At 56.2% G+C, this 27,056-nt stretch overlaps 1 protein-coding gene across 1 annotated transcript in view; it reads right to left on the bottom strand.

The window, feature by feature from the left end:
* The window catches only part of PLXND1 (plexin D1), a 45,085-nt gene that overhangs the window by 5,460 nt on the left and 12,569 nt on the right, over positions 1–27,056 (bottom strand). The window contains exons 7-23 of the mRNA XM_026857524.1: positions 26,220–26,371; positions 25,961–26,060; positions 22,611–22,750; positions 21,791–21,958; positions 19,483–19,573; positions 19,028–19,303; positions 18,003–18,152; positions 14,281–14,395; positions 13,132–13,239; positions 12,386–12,498; positions 11,137–11,244; positions 10,258–10,388; positions 9,610–9,808; positions 4,083–4,229; positions 2,259–2,415; positions 1,218–1,321; positions 136–199 (exon numbers count right to left, since the gene is read on the bottom strand). Of these exons, the coding sequence (XP_026713325.1) occupies positions 136–199; positions 1,218–1,321; positions 2,259–2,415; positions 4,083–4,229; positions 9,610–9,808; positions 10,258–10,388; positions 11,137–11,244; positions 12,386–12,498; positions 13,132–13,239; positions 14,281–14,395; positions 18,003–18,152; positions 19,028–19,303; positions 19,483–19,573; positions 21,791–21,958; positions 22,611–22,750; positions 25,961–26,060; positions 26,220–26,371 (2,323 nt within the window). The remainder of the gene's footprint in view (positions 1–135; positions 200–1,217; positions 1,322–2,258; positions 2,416–4,082; positions 4,230–9,609; positions 9,809–10,257; positions 10,389–11,136; positions 11,245–12,385; positions 12,499–13,131; positions 13,240–14,280; positions 14,396–18,002; positions 18,153–19,027; positions 19,304–19,482; positions 19,574–21,790; positions 21,959–22,610; positions 22,751–25,960; positions 26,061–26,219; positions 26,372–27,056) is intronic.

Here is a 27,056-nt window from a genome sequence, read left to right as displayed (position 1 = left end):
ACGGGCTAACGCCACAGCCCAGCGCCCAGGCAGGGGGGCTGGCAGCCAGCTCCCCCCATCCCTGGCCGCGGACACCCCTCCCAAAGCACAAGGGTTTCTGCCCAGCCCCCAGCAACAGAAGAAGCGAGAGGTTACCCCTGCTCAGCGTGCTGTCCTTCTTGTCTGACAGACTCATGGCCAGCGACGCCCCTTCGGGGATCTGCAGAGGAAGGGAAGAGCAGACACTGGCGACTGGAGCCGTAACGGTGCGTCCCACGGAGCCTGGACGGCCCAGGGAGATCCCGGGAGCGCGGGGTGCTGGTGCGGTTGCTGCTCTGCACCAAACATCCTCTCGCCTGCCCTGCCCCTGCTCCCCAGCTTGGAAACTGTCCGTAAAGCACTGCCCAGCGTGGGAAGGGTCCTTTCAATGCAGACACGAGACCGCGGGGTTCTCACACCCAGTGGGCATCAGGCAAACACCTGTAACCCCGACACGTTTTTGGATGTGGACAGCGGGTGATTCGCAGAGGGGGGAGCGCTTCTGCCTTTCTGCAGCGGGAACGCGCGGCCGCAGCCCGGACCCGCGGGGCGGGGGACCCCCTGCGCTGGGCTCCGGCTCCGGGCGCCGCAGGGACCCTGACAGCACCGCGCTCTGCTGCTACCCAGATAATAATCATATTAATGAGTACTCAGCTCCGAGTCTGATTTTCCATGCACTGTTACAGGCCAGTGAGGATTATGCTCCCAGGCATACCAGGGAATATGGAAATCATGTAAGAATTTCTGGTTTCATTTAATTTTAAAAGGGAAAACGGTCAAGACAACAATTTGATTCGCCACATTTCCCCACATTTTTGGCCTCCGCTCCTCGACAGCATCCCTAGTCCCTGCTCTCAGGGCAGGCAGCGACAGTTGTGCCCGCGATTTCAGCAGGAGCACGGATCAAGAGCAGAGTGATACTAATCAGCCAAGCTGGTGGCCGTTGGGAATAGGAGCTTTTTTTCCCCTCCTCTTTCTGTTGTCAGTAGTAACTTGTTTTGCATGAAGAGTGTTTAATTAGTTTCAGTGTGTTGCAATATTAACGAGCTTCTCGCCAGGGCAGATGTCTATTCCCCGGAAGCTCTCACGGAGCTATGGCAACCTCCCTGCTCCGTCCTGATGATCCTGTTTTTGGAGGGGGAACTACAGCTCCCTCCGAGGCCAGGCAGGCTCTGAGGAAGCAAAGCTGGCGGGTTTACCTTGTAATGTGCTAATGTGTTGAGCTTCTTCCTGCCATCCTCCACCACCGAGGTGTCATCAAGGTCCCGGAGGATGTAGCTGTCGGTGCTGGTGGCAAACCACTCTGAACACAGAGAAGGGAGAAGTGAGGCACCCGCCCGAAGGAGGCAGTGCCATGGGCCTGGGGCTCTGGGGACCAGCCACGCCATGCTCGGGGTGGCACAGCCCCCTGCCAAAGCCTTTGGGGCTCTGTCAGACCAGCGCAGATCCTTAGCAGGGGAAATAGTGAGGGGTTTCCAGACTAGAGCAGCCTTGGACGGAGCTGGAAGAGGTGGCAAAGGCTCTGCTCGGAGAGACGGGGCACACCTTCCCCCTGCCCTCTCCCCGTCTCGCCCCAGGAGCCACGTGGGACCCACCTGGTGGAGCAGCAGGCGGGTGAGGCGCTGTGAGCGGGGACACGCCGCGTCACCACGGCGAGGGGCAGGGATGGGGCCAGGGCGTTCTGCGGGGCTCTCTGGCACTGACCGCGCTGACCGTCACACCAGGGCATGTCCCTGCGGCCCACAGCGAGGCCCTGAGCCGCCATGGACAGCCTGGGCTTCTCCTGCCAGCACAGGGCTTGGAGACTTCTTAAATTTTGGAAGAAGCTGGCCACTGGGTAGACAAATGACAGATCTGAACCTACGGCCAGACGGGAGCCCATGGGCTCAATTATAGCTGCTTATGGGCAGTATTAGCAAGTATTGAGAAGCCATCGGCAGGCTCGGGGGGTTTAGAGGGTGCCTGTTGTGCAGCTAAAACTAGTCTTTGAAGGGTGCAAGTCCAAGCATCCCACTGCTCCACTTGGGCTTTCCTAAAGCTTCTTTCCAGTGATGTGCCCAGCTATTCCTGTCCTCCAGTATCTGGTCCCATCACTCATCCCTAAAAACCATCCCCAGGAAAAGGCTGCTCTGACATCTGCTCTCTTGTCAGCGCTGCTTCCCCACGCCCTCTGACCCACACCAAGAGCTTCCGTGCAGCATCAGGCGTTTCATCTGGTTTTAAATGCATCTGGTCCTTACCCAGGTCGACGTCTTCCACCCTTGGCCACTGGGAGTAGGGGACATTCTTGCAGAAGGCCTCCAGGATCTTCTCCTTCACTTGGCTGAGCGTGTCCGTGTCCATGGCCCTGACGCTCAGGGAGTCCATCCCGCAGCCTTGGAAGGAGACGTTGAGGTTCTGCAGGCAGAGGCCGAGTTAGGGGTGACCTGTCCAGCTCTGCCAGAGGCTGCGGCGCCCGCGCAGCTCTCACTGGCCCCGTGCTGCTGGAAATCAGGCTGAACAAAGGCGGTCGCACAGACTTTACCGCTGGCGAGCGGCGCTGATTGATGGCCCCCGGAGGCTGAAGGCCCCGTTTGTTGACACAGCCAGGAGGACCTGGGGAGCAACACTGCAACCTCCTCTCACGCTGCCTCGGTAATGGGCCTTACCCCGACACGCAGGGACCACCTTGGGGGCGGGAGGGAAGGTCATCCCCTGTAACCAGCCATGTCCTCAGCTTCTTGGCTCCGACCAGTGACTAATGGGACCGCCAAGGCTCGTTGCTCAGCCTCTCCCTGACACAATAGGCTGAGCTCCTTTGTTTAAACAAGCTTTAGGCACGTCGTAGGTCTGTGCAACACTGGAGCCCACCACCAGCACCACCCAGGAACCTGCTCGAGAGCGTGCGGGACCGCGGGCCAAGGCGCTGCACAGGGCTGCAGGCTGCCACCAGCGCCTGCTGGGACCGCAGCGATGCACGGCTACCGCAGCGGAAAGCTGCAGGGCAACGAGAGCAACTCTCTTCCTATAAACAACCCTCTCCTCTTTCGGGAGAGGCTGCCCTGCCAGCGAAGCGAGGAGAGGCAGAGTCCAGGTGCCAAACGCCACGAGCGCGGCCTCTCCCCCCGCCTCTTCTAAGGACACCCGGTCACACGCCAGTTGTGGCCGCGATCTTCACAGCCTGGAGGGTCCTCTGCAAATGCCGCCTCCCAGTGCCAGGACAGAGCATCCTTGCCTGGGAACACTGTCCGTGCACGGGTGAAGTCCCGTTTGCTCCCCAGCATTAGAGGAAGATGTTATTTCACAGACTGTACCGGTGTGCTTTAAAGCTGCGGTTCAGGTACCAGCAGTGTGGGCGACAGCCGGGGAGTTAGCACTGACCCTGTGGTTGCTCTTCTTCCTCCAACACACCCTGTTCATACTTTCCTTTCTCTTCCTATGGAGGAGGAAGCAGCCGTGCTTCCCCTGCTCAGACTTATGAAGTTACCATTTCTGCCGAGAAAGCTAATACTGTGCGCCCCGCTGGTAACCCCTCTCGCTCTGCACTGTAAATTTACAGGTCAATTGGTAACAGGAATCTGCAGAGGACGTGGAGCTCGAACCTGCTCCGAGTTACGGTGATGCACATCTGGGGTAACCCACTGACTGTGGTGAAGCTGCTCCAGATTTGTGCCAGGTAATTGAAAGCAGGATTTGACCCAGGCGCTGGAGGGAGCTGAGCCCTTCCCAGGCACAGCGCTGCTCCGCCCTGTTCTCCTCGCCCAGAACCGCTCTTCAGCACCACTCCGGCGAGGGCCTGGGCGAAGCCTCAGCCCAGGACTCGCTCCCACAGCCAGCGCCTTCCCGCTGCTCGGGATGGGACGCTCTGGCCGGGAAGGGTAAACCTCTTGCTTTAATTCTCTGAAAGTGGCACAACAAATTTTCTCACCTCGCTCCACCCCTCACCTGAGCTACTCGGGTGTCCCACCAAGGGACAGCTCGGCAGCGGCGCGGTGCCCGTGCGGGTCTGTCGGTTACACGGTCGGTGAGATCAGCCTCTCGCACAACCACCCCCTGGCTCAGAGCCGCGGGGCGCGGGTACTCACCCTCGGCTTTGCCTCGATGTTCTCCCTCAGGAGCCACTCCTCGTTGAGGGTGTACCTGGCTTTCCCCGTGATGGCGTCGATGGAGCCTTTGTTGATCTGCTGCTTGATCGCACAGATCAGCAGGAAGAAGGGCTCGCCGACCGTCTCCTGGGGAGGGAAAGACACGTCAGCAAACTGGGCCCGGTGGTGGCAGCTCCTTCCAGTGCGTGGCGGGGACAGGCTCAGCACAAACACCGACGGTGCCCCGGCTCCCACCAGCACCTCTCTGAGGCTGTTCAGAAGTTTCCAGACTCGTGGCAACGTGACAGCGCAGATGGGGATGAGGCCGTAACAGCCAACAACAGCCCCAGGCGACTTTCAGGGAGGGTGAACTGACTGTCAGCACCAACACAGCCCCTCCAACTCCCGCCGCGGGTGCCGCGGGGCTGTGGGTCGCCACGGGCCGGCTGTGCCAGCTCGGGCTGTCTCGCAGGCGGCGTGCTCGGGCGCTGTGCAGAGCGCAGGGGCACAGGCATAGCTCTGTTGGTGGGTCTGTGCATGCACAATGCTCAGCAAAACACAAACGCGCATTCATTTACATGTGAAATAACGCATGAACTTCAGGGAGAATCAGCCATACCCCAGTACAGGGACCCTGCTTGCAATCTGACAGGGCGCAGGCTGTAGCGTACTGCGCTCAGCAGGGCAAGGATGGGGCTGATGCGCACAAAAATCCGTGTCTACAGAGACATCTGGGCGCCCAGCTTTCTCAGGAAGGTGTCAGCTGAACGCCTCCTTGCGCTGCCTGCTTTGCCACTGAAATCCATGGAAGCGAGCCCACTGCGTGTGCTGTGGCTCTGGGAACTGGTGTTCATACTTGTCATACCACAGCAGAGCCCCGAACACAGCAAAACAGAGAGGATCAGGGTCAACAAGCTGTTCCCATGCGACAGCGAGCAAACACACCATTTAACTCCTTACATTCATCAAACTTCATCTTATGGGAGAGAGGTGAATTGTGACGCTGCTGCAGTGAAAACACAAAACACAACGGGGACCAGCTATTTGTGATGCGGTTCAGCTGCACGGTTTAACGCCAGATTTCTGAGCCACTTCTGCCTGCTACGCTGATGTGCAAGTAAAACACAAGCTATTTTCTTAAGAAACTTTTCAGTACTGGAGTACATCCCATTCTCCCTAATGTTCATGTGTGATTTCCTTCCCATGAGGCAAGTGCAAATTATTGCACATTTATGTACTTTCTGAGCATCACATACACCCCGCACAAACACTCCTGCCATCTGAAATCCAACTCAAGACAACAGATATCGAATGATTTTGATATTTCTCAGCTAGGAGCTGCTAAATCCTGTTCAATCTGCTTCTTAATTAAGACTTGGTCATTCTTTAATTCTAATTGCCCTATAATTGCTAAAGCAATTAATTTGATGTCAGTTTTGATTTGGCTGCGTTCGGCGCGGTTGACGATCAGACGCTGCAGCAGGGCTGTAGGTGGGCACGCACCATCTGTGCCAATGGTGCACCCGCTTTCTTTTCCGAGGGCAACTCTTTTTATGAACACGGGGAAGCTCCTCGGGCCTTCTGCCCGGGTTTAACGGCTCCCTGCAATGCTCCTTCTGAGCACGCAGCACAAAAGGGGCGCAGAGAGGCAGAGCTGTGGGTGCGGGACGTGGAGGCAGCACGGCTTCCAGAAAGCAGGGCAGGATGAGAGGTCGTGGGGCCGCAGAGAAGCTGAGGATGGCGAACGCGGTGGTGGCAGTGTCAGAAGACATAAGGAAGAGTTGAGTTTCTGCGAGAAAGGCAGGAGCAGGAGATCACCGGCGAGGGGATGACGCGGGCACGGGGCATCCCCGGCTGCAGCACCTGCCTTGCCCCCGCGCCGCCAGGCTGACCCTGCACCAGAAGCGCTGACAGGCCCTGCCACCACCGGGAACTCTGCTCTGTGGGACGTGCGTGAGCACACGGCAGGGACGAGCCCAAGGCTAAATTCAGCGCGGGGTTGTGGAGCCTGCCCCGTCCCCGCCGTGGGAAGCTCTGGCCCCAGCCAGAGGCGAGGGGGCTGCCAACGGCTACGCGGCCGCCTCCAAACACACGAGCAGAGCGCGGGTCCTGCCGGCACGGGAGCTCGTTACAGCCCGAAAGCAGCGCAGGCTGCCCGGGCCAGGGCTGGCGGTGCGGCACCTTCCCGTAGCCGCTCTTGAAGGGGCAGCCCGGGGCCGCGCGGGCGCTTCGGACCCACCGCAGTGTGCACGGGCAGGATCGGCCCCAGGCCTGGCCAGCACTCCGCCACCCAGATACTATTTCTGTTCGGCTTTTTGGCTTTCAGGCTCAGGAACTGTGGGATGTTGTGGAAATCTGCAAAAGTGTTAATCAGACAGCAAATTTCAAAGAGGGGAAAGAAGGGCTGGCAGTCAGGGACTAGAGATAAAATGGCAAACTTGGAAACCTCAAGCATTGTTCGGAAAACTCGTCTGGAAATGAATCAAAACTGTCTTCGGATTTGGCTAGTTGGGAGAAAGGAAGTTTAACTAGAAGAGATCAGTGCTGATTCAGGACAAAAAAATACTTAAAAAAACACAGTCTGGGGCCTTTTTTCCTCCTATTGTGAAGGTATTTTAATGAGACTTCATTTTCATTTTTGACTGAACTGTTACAGGCTCTTAAAGCTACCCAGGGCACTGAAATAACTTTGCCGTAATGGAAAGCACAGTTCAGGCTGGCATTACTTGAACTGTTTCACGCACGATGAGCGTGGGAGGGCTTGGGTTTTATATGCTTGGGAAAAAGAAAAGGTTTAGAGCACAGCCTAGATTCACATGTTGCTGCCCTATTAACAAGGCTGACAAATCATTGGAGATGTCCTCCCAGGAACACTTTACAGCCATTTCCAAAGTGTCTTGGTGAGGCTGGGGTGGGAAAAGCACAGAAAACAGCTGCTTATCCCAAGTGCCTGCTAATTTTGGATGATTATCTATTTGCATTCTGTGAAGAACCAAACCTCAGCTCCATCCCACATGCTACACTTTGGGAAGCTTGGACCCAGACCTAAAACCTGAATTCCAGGACCTTAACTTTAACTCCTGGTCCCTGATGCTGTTAGGGACCAGGCACAACAGCACCACGGTATCTCATGGGGAAGGCAGGCCTTTTTTTTTCAGCATTTTCCACCAAAGCTGTAGCAGAAAGCAGAGACATGGACCATTTTATCTATGATTCTCACTCGGTCCTGCAGAAACAGAGGTCTGCAGTCATTGTGCAAGTGCTGCAAATTCCCCTTGAGTGCAGGCCCAGGCAGCAAGCCTCCTGCTCGTCCTTCATCGCGTCTCCTGCACACAGAGAGCCAACCCACCCCCTTTAGAGTGGCCACTCCGTCGCCTTCAGGTGCCCTCCACATGTTCAGAACACTAGTGACTGTGGCCTGCAGCTCCCTCCCAGCTGAAGACAGCTCCTTCAAATCATCTTCCCCCAAAACACAAATGGATGGACTGTTAGGCAGAGCATTAATACAAAACAAATGTTTCGAGCATGTAGCGTTGACTTACAAGGGAAAATACAAGCACTTGGAATTTTTCCACTGCACAATGGCAGGGACCTTTGCAGCAGCTGTTTCAAATAGATGTTGTGATTAATGGGGATAATTCAGGAATGAAAACCAGACCCATCGTCACACGTCTGACCGACCAGTGCTACAGGCAGGCAGGCAGCCCTTTTTTTTTAACCAAGAAATGCCTCTCTGAAGGCAACAGAGTTCAGCCCAGAGAATGCCAGGCACAGGGGAGGCGTCTGACTCTTGCTCGTATTTAAATGCGAGCCCTGCACAAGGAGGTGCCGTCTGTCTGTCCGCGGTGGTTCTGAGCTCAGCTGTGCTGTGAGGAAGGTCCCAGCTCCACCGACCCAGACCGACCCCCGTCCCTCTGCACAGCTGAGCTCGTGTCCCACAGGGACAGTCAAAGGGCCGCTCTGGACATTTCTGGCTGACCAATTCTCTCCCGCCCATTTCAGCAGGCAGCGCGGACTCTCCTCTGAGCAGGTCCCCGCCCTCACTGGGGAGCACACGTGATGTGAGAACCTCCTGGAAACCAACTCTTCATTACGCTCTAGTATGGAAATCATTTGCTTTTCAGAAATGGGAAATAGAAAGTGCCACGACTGCCTTCACCACCACGGCTTTAGGCTGAGCCCGCGAAGCAGGGAGGGCACTGCCAGCCCCTGCCAGGACCCCTCTGTGGCTCACAGCTCGCCCCAGCACCCCGTGGCCATGGGGACGGCCACTTGGCCCCGCTGCCGGCCCAGGACAAGCCTGTGGTGACGGGTCCCTCCCCGCCAGGCGCCCCGGGGAAGGGCAGTGCGCTGGCACTCCAGAGCTCGACATTAATTAGCTCCATAACGTGCCCAAGTCTTTAGGCCCACATGATAAGACTCAACTTTCTTTCCTCTTTTTTTTTTTTTTTTTTTTTTCCCCCTGAGAAAGCCTTCTTGCATAATGTCCATTTTTAGCACAAACTGGAGTTGGATCAGATGCCTCACATGTGGTCTCCACTCTCCAAAAGGAGAGATCAGCACTTTTTTTCTCCAATGGTTTAACTGCAGGCAGAAAAACTGAAGTTTTAAAAAAAAAATCACTAATTCACAGTTTTCTGCTCTTACAGGCTGGATAGTTGTGCTGCACTGGCACAGCCAACCTCATTCGCTCCTGAAACTTTTCTTTCATTATACTGGCTAATTGTGGGAGCTAAAATGAAAGATTATGAACTACAAAACCACAGGCTTTAGGACACAAAGTGATCATCAGCTGAGATCAGAAGACATTATGATATGTATGAGGACAATACAATATTGCTTCTGTGGCTATAGCAAACACTTTGGGAAAAGAGATTTTTCAGAGGCTTTTTCAAGGCTCTCCCCTGTGGGTAAAATGGGGTGTCCTCCAATTAACTGCCGTGGAATCAATTAAGTTATTGCTCAATCCTTCTGGGAAATTCCAACCAGAACTGGCAAACGTTGGAGATCAAGCACTGAGCAGATGGACTGCTGATGTGCTCCGAGATGCCAAATATATTTCTTTTCGCTACCGTCTGGACAGACACCCCACCTGTGCTGCTCCCACCCGCCCAGCAGTGCGGAGCCGGGAGCCCCCCCGCCAGCGGGCACCGGCCGGAGAGCCCCCACGGCTGCCGAGCTGGTCAGAGAAAACAGCAAATAACTGGAACGCTTTCCAAAACCTCAAGCCATTCTGGTTGCTTGTCCAACTCCCCTACGGCTCCCTTCTCAAGCACGGTGCAAACACGAGTCCGTGCTCTGGCCTTGGGAAAGGCCTGCTGAGACGGCTGAGCTCACCAAAACCCCAGGCAGAAGTGGGGAAGCAACTAAACTTTTCCACACTTGAACCTTTCAATACACTGGAGTTTGCCAGACATTAGTGACCATTCAGGCGGCAATGCTGGCAGGTATTCAGGCCCTCGGCTGCCCCACACACCCCTCGCTGAGCCGAACTCGCACCCGCAACAGCAGCATCTGCTCCTCTTACTCTGAGATAGCTGTACATGCAGATGGACATCCAGTTGGTCAGCATCTTCTCCACCACGGATTCCGTCCTCCTCAGCATCAGCTTGGGGTTTTTGGAAGCCGAAGCATCTATCAGATCCACCAAGAGGTCCTTCATGATGCTGGTGTAATACTCCAGTTTCCCGTGCAACGCAATAGTGAGCAGGGAGGCCAGGTTACATCTGAAACACAGGATTGGGCAGGACTCACACACCCATCCAGCAAGACTGAACCGCCAAACGGCATAAACCCCCCAACAAAACAGAAAGGCAGCATTTCACACAACTTCCATGAGTGTTCTCAAGTGTGTTAAACTCCAAACCCCCTTTCAGTGCAGCAGGACCGTGGGTCAGCTTGCACCCTCTTACTGGTAAACCAAGTGTTCAGGGACCCAAGCGCTCACGAGCGAGTCACTCATTGGGCCTTCTGGTGCTCTTCAGGTTTATGGCCATGTGTAGAAAATATAAATAATAGAAAAAGTATTTCTTTTTCTTGTAATAGAAAAGTAGGAGGCAAGTGCAACTCAACCTTCAACGGAAATGCACAGCTCCAGACACGGGCTGGATCGCTTACAGGTAAGGAATAAACCAGCCTCCTCCAGCTGCCAGGCCCTTGGTTCTGAAGCTCATACCTGTCTCTAACAGCAAAGTCCTTCTGCTGCTCGAGAGCATGGACAAACACAATGAGAAAGTGCTTGTTGTTGAGTAAGGTGGAGAACAGCGAGATTCCTTCTTCCATATTGGGTCTGCAGTTTTCAGGGATCTAAAGAAAAATTTAGAAGCAGAGTGAGAAAAACCCTGCTTATTGTTTTTCACAGATTCACAGAATCACAGACTGGTTGGGTTGGAAGGGACCTTAAAGCCCATCCAGTGCCACCCCCTGCCCCGGGCAGGGCCACCTTCCACCAGCCCAGGGTGCCCAAAGCCCCATCCAACCTGGCCTTGAACCCTGCCAGGGAGGGGGCAGCCACAGCTTCTCTGGGCAGCCTGTGCCAGGGCCTCACCCCCTTACAGGGGAGAATCCTTAGATCTAACCTAAATCTCCCTGCGGGCTGTGGGATTCCCATCCTTGAAGATATCTGACTCAGCAACCTCACCTCGCTGGAGCTGTTTAAGCAGACCTCCCTTCCAACCTAAGCAAGACTCTGATTCTTCCAATTCCTACTTCTTCTCCACTGAAACCCCGCTCTGGGACAAGAGCAGCTTTTACCACATCCCTGAGTGGAGGAATCTCATCTAGGATGAACTGTGTCTGGGAGGGAAGTGACACAGAGTAGGATACACACAGGAGGAAAATCCCACAGCGGAGCCGGGGAGGATCTCAGGACAATGCGAGAGCAGCTCCGAGATCTGCCTTCTCCCACACGGAGCTGATGCTGGGATGTGTTAATTGTTTCAAGTGATCAGGCGTCCCACACACACCACAAGAAAGCGCATGGCACTGTCAACACACGCGAGGATGGTTAGCACCCGCCCCGGAGCATGCGTTGTGTTGTTCGTGGGTTACTCACTTTCCATTCCCCCACCAGGAGCGGGTGGGTTTCCTGGACCTGGGAGCCCACCTGGGAGCTGAGCTGCGGGGTGGGCAGGATGTAGCACTCCTCGTAGAGCGAGGAACACTGCAACCAAGCACAGCGTTAGGGGAGGGCGGCGGCACCCGGCCACGGCCTCCGCGTCTGCCGCGGCGCAGCGAGACGGACAGACGTGTCATCGGGACCGAGGACCACCCATTATGAAGAAACGCGCTGGTACGGTTTACAAAGCCTTTAAACACTTTGCAAGAGCCTCTTGAATGAGCAAACAAACACCACTAGAACGGGGGGAGGCAGATGTCTGCACAGACAGGAGGCTGTTAGGGTAGGGAGACTGCAAATAGACTAATTTGACAGCTAGAAAAATCCCAGAAGAGAAAGCATTATAGAAGACTGAGTCAAAATAGAGGAGTACTGCGTGTTTTAACATATGTAACTTTTGAAACAGATGGGAAAAATGTCTAAATCTCTAACATTCATACAGCAGTCTGAATCTTAAAGACTCTAGTGTGCAGATATATAGAGTCTGGATAACTTAAAAACCTGAGTAATAACTACTAATGAAACACTCCGCAGTCATAAATCATCATCTCACTCCTCACCACTGAAATGCAACTGCCTCAGGGGTGAAATACAGCCGCTGTTAAGGGCACGCAGCGACAGAGCGGAGCAGCCGGTGACGGGAATTACGGCACCGGCGCGTCTGGTGCGGCCCTGGAGGACGCTGCAGAGACAGACGGGGAGCGGGCGCCCACGGCGCGTTTCACGGGGAGCACCAAGCACCCAGCCTTCGGCAGGGAGCAGGGAAAGGGGGCGCAGGGACAGCTAAGGGGCCGGCGGCAGGCTGCCCGGGACAAAGAGCCCCCTCGCCCCAAACAGCCTTCAGCCTCCGCCAAAGCGCGGGGTGGCACTGGGGAGCTGGGGGAGGCCCCAGCACCTGCTGCTCTTTGGGAGGGGGTGTCCAATGGCATCCGGAGCGACCCCTGGGACGGAGCTGCCGCCAGGCTCCTGCTGGGGGCGAGCAGGCCCGACCTTACCTCACGCCCCGGGAGCTGCTGCTCCGCTTCTGACAATAATTGAGGCTGAAATATGTGACAACTAAATATATAACACTGGAATGATTTCGCTACGCTGCGATAACCCTTTAGCAGAGAGAAAGCAGAGTCCTGATCTGGTTAGGAAGGACCTGGGAGTGATTAGGGGACCGTGAAATGTGGCATCGCCTTACTTTGGGGAAGAATGTCCGGGTGACAAAGTGCTTGTACTCCAGGAACGGGATCCCCTGGCTGCGGTTCAACTCCTTGGTCAGGTCTGTCATGTCTGTCTGCAGTTCCGCAAAACCTTACACAAAGAGACCCGCAGATGGTAAGAGCTCCCATACTCCACCAGCTGAGACAGTAAGCAGGCTGGCACTGAAAAACACGGCATGTCTCATCTCTGCCTCCTCGAGCCTCTCCCTCGAGTGGGCTGACGCGGGGTTTTCTTGAGGAGCAGCAGATTGCGGTCGGGTTTACCCGCCAGCACCGTACATCAGCAGCGACAGAGGCCACCCCGGCCGCGGGAGGGCAGGACCAGCCACGCACCGCGGGGACGGCGGACGCGCGGACTGCGTCTCCCCGTGCCCTGCAGTGCTGCAGTTCTTGTTGCACCCAGTGGAAAAGCAAACTAAAGATTAGTGGGGCCCTCAAGCAACCCCCGGACGCGGCCAAGGGCCATTAACCCTGGGACAGGGAATCCAGTGGCACTGAAGATCAGTGGCTTGCCCAAGCCAGGCAGCAAGGCTGCAGCAGAGCCACGCTGCCAGCTGCCGAGCCGCACTCACAAACCCTGTCGGAGCTCAACGGCGACAACAAAATTCTGCTGTAAATAATTCTATGAACTTCTACAGAGCAGAAGGTGAACAGCTTCGACCCTGCTACTCTGTCACCTCCCTCCTACGCTGGCTCCTCCTCAGAGCCCAGCACGGTGACTTACCTTTGCGGATTTCCTCCCGGATCTGCGACTCCATCTCCTCCATCTGGAGCAGGGTTTTCTGCCAGTAGCGCTCAGCTCTGCGGCTCTTTGTGCAAAACACAAAGAGAGCTGGAAAAGAGGAAGGGAACAAGCCTTTTGGACTAGGGCTTAGGAGCAGCTGCAGCTGGGATCAGAGCAGTCCTCTGCTGACACGGGTGCAGAAAGCTAAACTCAGTGTTGGTTTAACACCTACAGCAAGCCTTGTATCTGATCAGGCAGTTGTCGATTATCTGTAAATAAGTAAATCCAGCTGGAATTTAATGATCATGCTGTAACTGTCATCTTCAATTTAGGTCTATATTCAGCTTAACTGCATACGAATGTATTCCAGCTGATTAACAGATACAGATTTTAAGACATTTACCACCTGTATTACAGTGTTCATGTCTGACAGTCTTCTCGTGCCTCCAGAAATATGTTTCTAATGATGGGTGGTGCATTTAATAAATAGTGTGCGTTATAACTTTTATTAAATACAAATCAAATCCCTATTAGAAACACCTCATTTTCTGTGAACTGGCAGGTTTCTCGCCGCACAGTCATTCTGGGCAGGCAATGAGAAGATACCCTAGCCAAAGGACACAGGTGTGTTGCAGAGCTTCCAGCGAGGTGAGCAAACTGCTGTGCCTGCTCCAGATGCGCAGCTCAGGACGCTGCTCTGTCCTCCATCCTCTCTGCCAGGCACCTGTCACTGGCTGTCACTGACGACAGGACCTCGGGGCGGGTGGACCTGGTCTGGGACAGCCTGTGAGCCAGCCCTGTTCCAGTCACTGCCAGTCCAAGACCAGTTTCTCACACCCTGCTTTATTTATTTATAGTAGCTACTGAGTGTTTGGGGGAAAACGGTAAGTTTATAAATATCACAGGCTCAAGTCACAGAGTTGAAGCAGGGACGCAGCCAGCAAGCGCCCCGCCCTGCAGGAAGGTTTGATCCTGGGTACTGGCTGGGTCCTGTACAGTGGCCACTTGCTGCACCCAGACCAGTTTCAGACGCTGCACAACTGCAGCACTTGGAGGTTTCCTAACACACGAGTGAGTCACCCTCACCCCTCCACACACAATGAGAAAAAACCTCAGCACAGCTGGACACTCCTGGCTCGGATCCCTTACCTACGACCGAGAGGACCAGCAGGATGCTGCAGATGACGATGGAGACGATGATTGCAGTCTCTCCTCCCCCAAGGTGCAGCATGGCGATTGTGTAGTTGAACTTTCCAACTTGGATCTAGAGGGACAGAGGAGGGAGAGAGGCAGGAGCTGAGTGGCAGCTGCGCAGCCGAGCGAGGAGGGACCCCGGGGCAGCGCTCGGCAGCCCTTCGCCCAAGGACGCGCTGACAACGCTGGCTCAGCCCCCAGGCTTTGCAGGCTGGGCTGGGCTGGGCTGGGCCGGGCTTTCACTGCTGGGCCTTGGGGACTCCACATGTCTGAGCAGAGCCCAACTCCCGTCCTGTGTGCTCTGGTGGAAGGCCGAGGCTGGCTCACAGCAGGCTGCAGAACCGCAGCCGTGCCCAGCCCAGGGCCAGCACAGGGCTTTGGTGGCAGAGCTGAGGGCTCCAGCCCACGGCCCGGCCCCACCGCACCCACCCCAGAGCAGGAGACAACCCCTTCTTAGAGAGCTCACCCTCCCATACAGGACTGCCCGGACTACTTTTACTAGAAAACCACTTCCACTAATCATCCGACTTCGTAATGCCTCTGAAAAGCCTTTGAATCTTTTCTCCTCCAAAAGCAGAACTGCTGCCACTCAGGAGAAGGAGGGCAAATAAACCTTAAAGTCTCTGAAATACAAATAAAGTAAGGGAATAAAAATAAATAATAATGGGACCAGAGATGAGTAATGATCTTGCAGCTAAAACAGTGGGCTGGGTGTCAGGAGGTGCTGGCTCTGCTCCCAACCTGTACTTCTTGTGACACAGCACAAACCACTTGAGCTCAGTCCTTCGGTCTCCTGATCACCAGAAGGGAAGAGGCCAACACACATCACAGGCAGGCTGGTGAGTTTGCTCCCTGCTGTTTATAAACGGCTCTCTAGGCCCCTGGGATGAAAAGGTTCAACAGCATCATCTGATAAGGAAAACTCATGACCACACTAGTCTTTCACTTCTGGAAATGCCAGTTTCACTTCTCTCAAGGAATGAGAAGCGAGAGAAACTTCAGCAAAAAAAATGAAATGAGGTAGGAAAGAAGAGAGAATAATCATATGAGTACATCTGTGTCACAGCACTCCGGGAAAGATGCTGTGGTTAAATCGGAGTCAGCTCAGTGCCACAAGCAGCCCCTTCCCACCACGTCCACGCATCGGACACGGCGCAGCGCACAGCCCTCCAGCAAATCCAGGCCCTTGCCCTTGGCAGCGCTGGCGAGGGCACCGGTGCTGCCAGCCGCAGGCGTCGGGCAAGCCTGGAGGTCTGTCCCTGAGCCGCTCCCTCCGCAGGCAGGAGAGGAGGGACTGTCCTGCCGCGGGCAGCGCCGGCTGCCACCCCCAGCTCGGGAGCACCTCCAGCACCTCCCACCCCACGCTGGACCACAGGGCCCGGCCCCGCAGCTCCAAGCCCAGACGGACGCTGGCGCTGGTGGTTTCTGGGGTGGTGCCCCCGGGCAGTGTCCGACACGAAGAGCTTCCGTCCCCTCGCCGGCAGCCGAGGTGGGGATGGCGGCAGGGAGCCACGAGCGCTGCGTGAGCATCTGCGGCGCTTCGTCTGACAGTCTGCACAGCACCCTGCCTGGCCTCGACACCGCCACCCCTTTCATCTGAAATGCTGCCATGAGGCAAGTCCTCTATGCGTTTTGAGTCTTTTTTTCCCACCAGCTCAAACTTTTGCATTTGCCAGAGGAGAAAAACCCATGCTTGCTCTTTAATTCAGTGTTTGAGCAGTTTAGTCATGAACAAAAATGGGTTTGAAGGCCTCAGCAAGCTTCTCTTGTTTGTTCTGACAGGTCTACTCCATGCAATTTTTTCTAAGGGGAATTAATTAGGCTGCAGGTTCAACAGCAACATGTCCTGTCACCAGCACGTGGGGGGGGCCCGAGGACACCCTGCTCCCGGGAAGAGCTGTCAGGGCTGGGCAGGACTCCAGGGCTGCCTCGGGGGTCACTGGGAACCGCGCTCCGCCTAACGGGATGGATCCGTCTTGCAGCCTCCCAGGGTGTGAATGGGATCCCCTTGGCACTTCTAAACTGGACCAAAACCAAGCCCCAGCGCACCTCAGGCACGCCCAAAAGGGCTACTCGAAAGTGACCCCCTAAACACAGGGAGGCTCAGGAGCCCCGTCTTCACCACCTGCTCCTTCTCTCCACAGACGGCTCCTGCTGCGCGGTGCAACCTGCTAACACGGACCTGGCCCGAGAACACCTTCACAGAACAGGCACACCCAAGACCACAGTCAGAATTCAGACCAACAGCAGGGCACATTTTAAGGGGCCATTTTCCTGCGCCGCGCTCAGCGCAGATGTGAGCCCTACCCTCGAAACAAGATCTGGGCTCTCACACCAGGCGCAACAGCTCGCCAGAAGAGAGGACCCGCCTCGGCCGGGCAGTTTGCTGCAGCCCCGGGAGCTGTCCCTGGGCAGAGCCGGCAGCGACCCCTGTGCGGGTCCAGCCCTGTCCCACCAAAGCTCCTCCAAGGATGTGAAAGGCAGCTGCTGCCCGCGACGTGGCCAGCGAGTGATAACTCAAACCATGTATGAGGGTTTAGTGAGTACACACAGACACGAACGCTCCTTGATTGTGTGGCTGCACTCTCGCTGCTGGTGCACTCTGAACAGCTGTGTGATGCTGCAGGGCTGGGTATCATTCCACTGCTTCCCAGGGACCTGCCAGGGCATTGTCCTGAACGCTTCATGCCAAACCAAGGCGAGCAAACTCATGAATTCCTCTTCTTCCCCGAAGGGATTTCCCTGTTTCTCAATTCTCTCTACAAGCAAAATTACCCCATTTAAAATTTCCATTAAAATGAATTGGGAAATTCTGCTACTTCTGCAGTTCCCTGTTTCCAGTTTGCATCACAATTTCATACACCATGGACTGTAACCAACAAACTGGAAAACCCTGTCAGTGAATTTGTGCCCCTCTCCTGGGCAGCACAAGCCTACAGCCTCCTCAACCCCCTCTGCAGCCTTCCTCCTCCTCCTCCTCCTCCAGTCCCCGCCGCAGGCTCCCACCCGTTCACTGTTAGCCACGGACTGGGAGGGGGGCTGCAGGCTCTCAGAACGTGGCCATGGAGGCATTTTCTCTCCAGATACAAAGAGCCACAGCCACCCCCCTGCGCGGCGATGGGCCACATAGGACATGAGGGAAACCGAGGGCGAGAAGAGCAGTTAAGTCAAGCCCTCTGTGGAAAAAAGGACAGGAACAAAGTAGTGTGGATTTTGCAGATGAACAACAGCCCTGAACACCGAACCCTTTGCAGTGACAAAACGGCAGCCCCTGGGAAGCAACAGGAAACCTTCCGGCCTCTTGCCCTCCCCGGTCACAGGCAGGGACCCATCTCCAGCGGCTTATCACAGCCTGGGAAGGGTCGGGCCCTCGTGTCCGCCTGCAGCTCTCCTGCTGGCAGGAGGCAGCCAGCTGACTGCAAACCCTGTGGAAATCCCCAAACGTATCCCATGAGGGGCAGAAAGAAAATTACTGCAAGTGACAAAACCTCACATGCCTGGGATTTCACAGCGCCTTACAAGAACTGACAAAATCCTGCCCCGCGCAGCTCACAGCCCAGTTAACTCAGGAGGCAGCTGCTGGCCCAGCGTGGCAGCCCCCGGCCAGCGTCAGCCCCGCTGGCCCCTGCGTCCCACCCGCGAGTCACCCCGGGAGCAGGGAGGCTCCGGGAACTCACCGTCACTGGTAACTGCCTTTCTGAGGTGCTCAGGGACTCGTTGACAGAGCAGTGGATGACTTTGTCCGAAACAATCTGGATCTCACACGAGATAAGGCCAATTTTCACCTGGTACTCATTGCTTTCCAGGCCCAGGCTGTCAGGCTCTTTCTAATGACAAAAATAGAACCAGGATGTCAGTCTTTAGAGCGGCGGTTGGAATTGCAGTGGATTTTCCTGCCTTACTTTCCGTATTCCCTGCTGTTTTTCAGACCTGGGGGGACTCTCCCTCACCAAGGACATTTTTCCAGCGCTCCACAGGAAGCCCTGAATGGGGCCATTCCCCATTTTCCTGTTTCCCATTCCTCACTCAGCATGGGGCACGGGACAAGCAAGCCCCTCATGGAACCTGGAAAAATCTGCTTTTGATCTGCCCTGGCTGTGCCCAGCAGATAAGGATCTGAGCGCCCACCTGGGAGGGCGGAAGGATGTACAGCAGAGGAGATAGCCAGGGGATGCGTCTGCGGCCCTGAGAAAGGGGGAGTGTGTTTCTGAAGCACGTTGCAACCAGTGAGGATATCCTGCACTGAACAATGGCCTTTGAATTACTACTGCGCATTGTCCGAGCCACTCAATCGCTGCACCCCGACTTCCTTGTTAAGGGGGCTCAATTCAGTAGCCAAAAGAGAAGAATGCATGACCTGTTTCTGCAGGAATAAATAGCTATTGTCAGGACCTTCTGGAGTACCTGCCTGATGTCAGGCCAGTGCATTATCATTCTTTTTCATACGTCCAGTATTTTATTTAGCTTCTTGCTATTACAGCCCCTTCAAACGCAGCTCTCTGCCGTGTGCCTCAAAGGGCATCCTGAGGCCAGGCTGCGGCTCCTGCCGATGGGAGATGCGGGTGCAGCATCCTGCTCCCACACAGCTCCTGCCTCTCCACTCCGCACCCACCCCCTTCTCCCTCCTGTCACTGGGCTGGTACTTGGGACCGAGGAGCTTCCCCGTGGGGAAGAGGCAGAGCTCTAAGCGCCACTCTCTTACGTGTATGACCAGGGTTAAAGGCTCGCCAGGATGGTGCTTGATCCACTTCTCTTTCTTGGCTGTGAAGAACTGGGGGTCGGCATAGTACTCCAGGCTGAACTTGCTGATGTGCAAGGCCTCCTCGGGGTACATCTCCTCGTCCAGAGCCGGACGGTCGTCCGCGTAGAGGCGACCGTTGAGATAGAAGTCGACGGGCGCGGGCTTGCTCCCCGCAGTGACGTTGGAGGCAGCTGGAGAGGGGCAGGTGATCACGGTGTCGGTGAGAACCCTACAGCTCTGAAAGCAGGAGAGAGCACACACATCAAACTCCGATGGCCTGAGTGTTCCCACCCAGCCCCGCGCCAGCCCAAGCTGTGGCAGGGGCCGAGGCCTCGGCTCACGCTCTGAGCGCCCCCCGGCCCCGGGCACACGGCCCAGCTCCCGGTCACCGCGCAATACCCCGCGGGGACACCCACCGTCTGCTCTCTGCCGATGCCACGGACCAGCATGGACACGTTCTGGACCAGCTCAAAGCCTCTTCCTTCCAGGGTGATGGTCCTGCCCCCGCTTGGAGGAGAAGGGAAGAAAGAGAGAGTGACTGCAGAGGACCACACAGCAGCGGGGTGCGACGGCAGGGTCTCCCTGCTGCCATTTTCCCAGGGATGTTTCCCAGCTGCTTGAGCAGAAAATGTAACCTGACAGCCAAATCTTCTCCCTCCTTAGAGCAAGCATCCACCCCGCTACCAAGATATCAGGGAAGGAAGGAGGAGCAGCAGCTGCTGCAGTGGAAAGGGCGGGGGGGCTCTTCCAGCAGCAGAAAACTGTCCCCTTTACTCCCACTCGCCAGAGGAGCAGCCTGCCTCTGCTTACCTGCTTACACAGCAGGTTGCCCAGGCCACTGGTGGTGTAAGAGCTTAACCTCCAACCCCCCCAGCAAGGGCGAGGAGATGATCCTTGCCCCTGCTCCACAGCGACCCGCAGAGAACTGTAAGTCTTGGGCAGGGAAGAGACCCCTTTAGGGTTGACAGGGATCCTGCATCTCCCAGACACTTCTGCTGCAGATCAAAATGTGAAAGCTGTTTTGTGCTTTGGATCCGCTGCCTGGGGAATGTGAAGCATGGGCCTCTCAATGTGCAGTCAATTAACGACAGCAAGGAGAGGGCCCTGATGCACGCAGGACCGCGAGGCAGAGTGAGGGGTGGGGAACCGGCCCCGCCACTCTGTCCTGGACAGCAGCAGCGACACCCCGGACTGACCTCCCCTTCCTCCCTGTCACACCGATCCGTTTGGGATAGCTGTCAGGGAACTGTCAGGGCTTAAATCCTGTTATGCAAAGACCACTCCAGACACAGTGACTTTGGGCCCAAGGCCCTGAGAGTCAGGTTCTCTGAAGTCTGCCGATATTGCCATGCAGTTATGACCCAAGTTTCCAACTAAGAGCCTGTCACATCTGCAGATGACCGGTTTGTGACTTCTGTTTCATTTAAAACTTTGCTTACACACATTATTTCAGCAATATGGTAAGAAAGATAAATCAGATCCAGCTAAATTTTTACACAAGTTATTGAGCCCCATGGTCAGCAGCCCAGCAACACACTGGAGCAGCCAGACTACACAAGCAGTCTGAAGAGAGTCACATTCCCAGGGGTCTGAAATTTGGAAACTGCTGTAAATACTAAGAAAGCAGACTAAGGGGATGAAGAAATACCCTGGTAGTTTCCCTTGTGAATATGGGCAGTGTCATCCCTCCCCTGTCTCCGTGTCCAGAGACTGCTCTCACCACTCAGCACGGTTCAGGAGCCTGTCAGAGCTGAGGCTGGCTGAGTCACTGCTGTGCCTTGCCATCAACCCTCCCGCAGCCCGCAGCTTGGGTGCTTGGGAACGCCGAGACGGGGCTCTGACCCGGCGGGACCCAGCTGTCAGAGCCTGCGGCTGCTCCTGCCCGAGTGTGCTGCTCACACCGCGGCCCTGCCCGCGCAGGCGCCGGACTCGCGGGCCTCCTGGTCAGTCCTGGGCTTTCCAGGCTCCCCAGCTGGGGGAGGTGGGATTTCACCGTGGTATCCAAAGGAACAGGAGCCTGAGAGCTCCATGGAGAGACGTGAAATTAAAAGCAACACGCTTTAAAAATGAAATACTGTGACCTTGGGGAAGGCTGAAATCCAAAATTACAAATCTCAGCTCATCCTCCAGCAGTTTTACTGCCAAGAAAAATCCTCAGGGTCTCACAGAGCCCCCCACCTGCACCTCCTTAAAGCACCCACCAGGTGTACACAGAACAGAGCCTGACTTCCATCCATGTCCTCAACGCGGCAACATGGGCTATGCTGAAGCCCCCCGAGAGCCCTCTGCAGTACCTGCCCGCCAGGCAGCGTGTCAAACCCCAGCGCTGGGAAAGCCCCTTTCTCCCGGCAGGACCCTGTCCCACCAGCCTGGCCCTGAAGATGCAGACGCGTGCCAGCTCTGAGATGAAGTCATGATGCCACAGTGGCATGGCACAGGGCCCCGGTGCTGTGCCCAACCTCCCAGCTGTGCTCCAGTGACTCCTGGGGCTCCGGACACAGAGTTTGCTCAGGATCTGCTCAGCATCTGGGTGGCTTAAAGCACAAACAGTGCGAGCTTGGAGCAGGCTACACCAGGATACTCCGATCAGCTCTGCGCTTGGATGGGAGAGCCCTGCTCACTGCTGCATTCAGCAAAAATTAAGAGTCTGATCTCAACAAAGGCCACAGAAGGAAGGACAAATCCTGGCAGACTTGGCTGTTTCCCCCAGGGGAGGGATCTCACCTGATTTGGCTCTTTTTAGGGTTGATGTCTGATATAACAGGGTTCTTCTCAAACTTGAACATGATGTCGTAGCTGGCACAAGACTTGTTCTCGAACTGCACGCAGACGGGCACGGCTGCGGTGAGCTCGGCGGACGGCATGGTGCAGGTGATGGTGCTGTCGTTGCGGCTGCACGGGGAAAGGCAGGAGAGCTTCAAAGAGGCACGGCAGGGAGCGCGGCCAGGGCCGGGGAGCGCGGCCGGAGCTGCCCCTCGGGACGGTGGCAGGTGTTAACTACGCTGCCTACTAACGAGCGCTTCTCAGCAAACACCGTCCCAGGCTGCCAGACCGATTTCTCCCGCAGCTGAAGGGGAAGGGCAGGCTCCTGCTTCCTCCCGCTGACAAGACGGGAACGTACAGCAGGGGTTTGTTCTGACCAGCAAGCTGCCACGGCAGCGGGACCCGGGGCGTGCAGGTGCCTCCTGCCCTGGCATACGTGGGAACGAAGCCCACGTCTACCTCGCTCCGAGGGTTTTGGACCCAGTCCCAGACCACCCAAGGGGCCTGGCAGTGTGCTGCCGACGGTACATGGTCACTGCCACCACGTCACGGCCACACCAGGGTGGTCGCTCGGCCAGAGGAACCCGCGCACCCTGCGCCAGGCAGCCGCACCGCGCTGCCCCACCGCCGGCCCGCTGGGGACGCTCCGAGGCGCAGCAGCCCGGGCAGTGGTGCCCCCACCAACACCCCAGCTCTTCCCGATCTCCCGGGGACAGTATCAGCCTTCCTAATGCTTCGGCTCTGGTCAGTCGTTCAGTGCCAGCCCCCAGCCCCGTCCCACCTGAGGTCAGTGCACTGCTTGGAGCTGTTGACGAGGACTCGGAGCTCAGAGCCCACGTCCAGCTTGCTGCCTCTGATGGTCACTCTGGTTCCTCCAGCCTTCGGGCCGTTCAGCGGAGCTATGGACTGCACCACGGGAAGCTAAAAACAAAGGGGAAATCTGTTTTCTGGCCTGGTAAATTCACAGTTGGATACTCCACACTGCACGTGGGAATCACTTCAGTAAATTTAAGTATCCAGGACGGTGAGGCTCTGAAACAGCAGCACAGCAAAAGCTTCCCCTGGCAGGGTTTCAGAACAAGGGGAGAGGTAAAAGTGCTGAGGAGCGTGATCATATAAAACCTCTGTGACTCTCTGCAGTCCCTAAATTCTGACAATAAGTGAACATGAGTCCAATCTGGAGCCCAGGATCCCATCGGTCCCCTGAGATTTCCAATGGAGGGTCCAGAGCTGGCAACAGGTCAAGGTCCATCAGAAAAAGGAAATTTCTCATTCATTCCAGGTCCCACCATCTCTGCCCTTCCAGATCCATTTCCTCCTGCATGCGAAGATAATGCTAAAGCCCTGCTGGATAATGGCCTTGAGATCTGTGAAAACAGCCACCTGGGTCTAGATAATTGAATATCAAACTCCTTCTTAAGGAAGCTTCAAATCTGAATCTCTCGAGGCAACGGGAACTAAGGGGGAAGTCACTTTGCCTCTCTCCATTTTCAGCAGAAATTAGCATGTGTGTTATCTGCATTTGCAGCCCCTGAAATCTTCCTGAGATTCATGAGCGTGAGGCTTTGATAACTAATGCAGCGCTGAACCCTCGTGTCTGCTCCACCGAGCACCCCAGGAGAGTCTGCTGGGCAACCTCCCTGCTCCAGTTTGAATAGAACACCAAGGGCAGAGCAAATAATTATTTCAAAACCCTTCCATAAGGCACTTGGTAATTCCCCGTCAGACACCGCCAACCCTGGAGGCACGAGACTCGCTGGGACGTGGTGGAGGTGGCTGGAGCTCACCACCACAGCCCATCCCTCGCTGCAGCCGCCAAGCAAAACCGCGCCGGGGCGGACTGGGGAACACGGGCTAAGCTGCTCCGCACCGCCTGGTGCTAATGCCCTTCCCTGTCAATCCTAGCACACAAACATGATTATTAATAGCTATCCTTGCCCTTGTCCTACTCTCAGACTGCTTTATTGCTCTGCAGCCATTTCCTCTGTTGTTTCTGATCATTACACGTTTCCACAGGATTCATTTTGTCAATTTGTATTTCTCTGAGTGTCTGCAGGCATCTGTCTCCTGCCCTTGGCCCCTAACCTATGCATTCAAATGTGCAGTTACAACAACAGCAGAGAGGATTATTCATGCTCCCCAAAGCCCCCCAGCTCTTCCCCTCAGCGAGAGCGAGTGGCTACAGCTCTCAGTGCACCACCAGCACTGATTGCCTCCATCACAGCTTCTGCAAAATCAGCTCATTTGGCAAATTCCACTCATCCATAGCCTGCTATAATGTCCTGCAGAAGTCTCTCGATCACGTTTCTCCCTCCTCCTCAGCAGAATTACAGCTGAATTCTGTCTCTTCTAGATATTTCTAACAGGGACTTTGCAAGATGTAGCACACAAACAATATCTGGTATTTTACAAAGGACCTTCTTTGCAAGGGCAGTTCTAACAGTCTCTGAAACTTTTTCAGGTAAAGAGTTATCAGTGCTCAAGCTCAGGTCTCACCAAGACCAGCCTTGCATGGTGTAGTCTACTCCATCTTCAGGCCATCACACGTGAAAGGAGAATCAGGAAAACTACAGGGTGTTACTTGGTTTGCAAATGGTGTGGGAGCCACTTTTGGTGCAGAACACAGCACCAGCTACACGTGGTGCAGCTTCGCTCCGTCTGCACGCAGCAGGGCACGCTCTCGCCTCTTCTCCAAGCTCTGCTGAGATGCGCAGACACGAGGCTGTGCCGCCCGAGCAGAGAAGGGCTCCTCTCCCGCTCCCGGAGCAGAGCCTTCTCCTTGAGCCTGCGCAGGAGCTGCCACGGACCCGGCCTGAACCCAGTGGCTGGCTTTTGCTGCTCTTGCTTTTGTTCAGCGCTTCTACAGGTGTTTCCTGAGAGGGCTTTTCCTTGCACGCTGAAAGTCGGCGAAGAAGCCGCCCAGCCCCTTCCCTCTCTCAGGGCCTCCTCCCCTTCGCCAGCGCGGCCATGGCCCCGCAGCGGGCGGCGCAGCCGAGGCAGCACGCGCATCCTGGCGGCAGCACGCCAGAGACCCCAAAGCCAAGGCCTGTGCCACGCAGTACCTCGCTCCACGCCAGATACTGATCTCCAAGATGTTCTGGATGTGAACGTGGATACCTGGAAAGGAGGGGACAGGTCCCAGAGCAAACGTCCTCCCGGGAACCTCCGCCGAGCCAGGCCTGGCAGTGCCCTCGCCCGACGGCCCCCTCCCCATGAGCTGCTGCACCCCGGGTAACCCCCCCGAGCCGAACACCTCACACGTGATCGCTTACAGGGTGGGGGATTACACTCCATGACCCTGCCCTAAATTCTTCACAATGGCTACCAGGAATCAAATGTCATTTCCTGGGGCTCACGTCTGCTTTCAAGCCACTAGACTGCAGCACAGTCTGTTCTTCCCCAGCTGAAGCAACAGCAGAAGCACAAAGGCTCCAAGTAAACAGCGTGCCCTCGGCACCCAACCTGTTGTGTTCGCCCTGGACGCATGGGGCTGCCCGTGAATAGCGTCTAGCCAGAGACGGGGCTGCTGGTAGCGGGGAGATGCAGAGATTTCTTTCAGATTTATAGAGATTAAAGTTATCTTTGTGAGATGGCACACTACAACACTACAAAGGGCTTTTCTTTGTATAATGATGTGGGGATAGCTCAAGTCTAATCCCTACACATTATTCTCATGCTAAAACTAAGACAATCTCAGCAGCAAAAAGTACCAGTTCTAAATAATGTGAGTCCACTTACATCTCACAGAGAGACTTTGCAAGCCTCAAAAAATCTCACAGGTCGTAATAGCACTTGAGAAAAAGAGGAGGAAGAAAAGTGATCTCCTCTTTAAAGCAGGAGAAACAGCGGTACAGGCAGGACGGGAGATGCAACACTGCAGGAGCTGGGACTGGGGGCGAGGTGGTGCCCGATGACACCCTGACCACAGCCCTGTCCCTCAGGCTCAGGCTGGGATTTGCCAGACCTCGCTTGGTGTCCACAGGCGAGGGGACACATCAGCTGCTCCACGAGGGCCCTGACGTGTTTTGTCACAGACCATCTCTGCTAGGCCATCTGGGGGTGTGGGGGCTGCAGGCTTGTTTTAAGGAGCGCAGGAATCACCAGAGAAACACCCGTGTGGCAGCTACTCACCACGTAGGAGTATCGCTCCCTGGACTTCCCTTCCCGGCTCACGTTAACTGTCACCACATCAGAAAACGCCTCCTGAGCCTCTCCGGTCCGGCACACGATCCTGCGGTGGGAAACAGAAGGCCATCTGTCGTGCTGGGGGCGGAGGGGCCCACGGCCGCCTCCTCCTCCTCCTCCTCCTGGGGGTTCAGGATGGGGGACAGGCCGGGGCAGGGGACAGGAGGGTGACAGGGAACTCCTGCCTGGCTCCCCCAGCACTCACGCCTCAGAGACGACGTATCTGTGGGGCAGCGGCGCGCAGTGCACGCTGCCGATCCTGACGGCTCCCAGGACGTCGCTGAAGCGTCGGCCCAGGTTCCTCCCGCGGATGGTCAGCAGGGTCCCCCCCTCCAACGGCCCACGCAGCGGCTCGATCTGCGGCACGAGGGAAGGTCGGTGGAGAACCACCAGGAAGCTTCTGGCCCCCGTCCCACCTGTGCCCCCGTGCAGACGCAGGGTGGCTCCTCACGCCCGCCGCCGCGCTCCCCTCCGCTGCAGCTTTACAAACGAGAAGCCAGTGCACTTCTACGCTGGGTTTGGTGCCAGGGTTTGGTCCAGCTGCAGACACATCTGGGGGGAAGATCCTTCCACGCCACAGCTTGGAATGGAGTTGGGGCAGAGACAAGCGCGGGGGAGGGATGCAGTGTGCTGGGCAGAGCGCCCTGCCTCACGCTTTAAGGGCTGTCCTGCACACAGCAGGGCCCTTCAGCACAGAAACAAGACAAAAGTGAGCGAGAGCAGCTCCAGCTGCAGGCGTGGAGCATGGCTGGGACACCGGCACCGTGGCACCCCCGGGTGCAGGGCGAGTCTGGCTGTTTTCCATCCACTTCCTACCCCCAGGGCTTTTCACTGCCCCCCTCCCCGCTGGGCGCTGGGTGTGAGGAGCATCCCCGGGCACTGCGACTGCATCACTCTGCGGGTGAGACAAATGCCTGCAGCTCAGAAATGGCTCTTTTCCCCTTGCAAAGGCAATGGCGCACAAAACCAGTGCAATGCACCAGCTGGACAAACTGAGCAGGACCCTCCTTCACCTGCTGCACTGCCCCCCCCCCCCCCCCCC

This window comes from Athene cunicularia (genome assembly GCF_003259725.1).
Source record: "Athene cunicularia isolate RWA chromosome 12 unlocalized genomic scaffold, athCun1 chr12_part1, whole genome shotgun sequence".
Classification (NCBI taxonomy): Eukaryota; Metazoa; Chordata; class Aves; order Strigiformes; family Strigidae; genus Athene; species Athene cunicularia.
The sequence above is the reverse complement of the archived record's forward strand: the minus strand, read 5'-3'. Positions and strand labels throughout refer to the sequence as shown.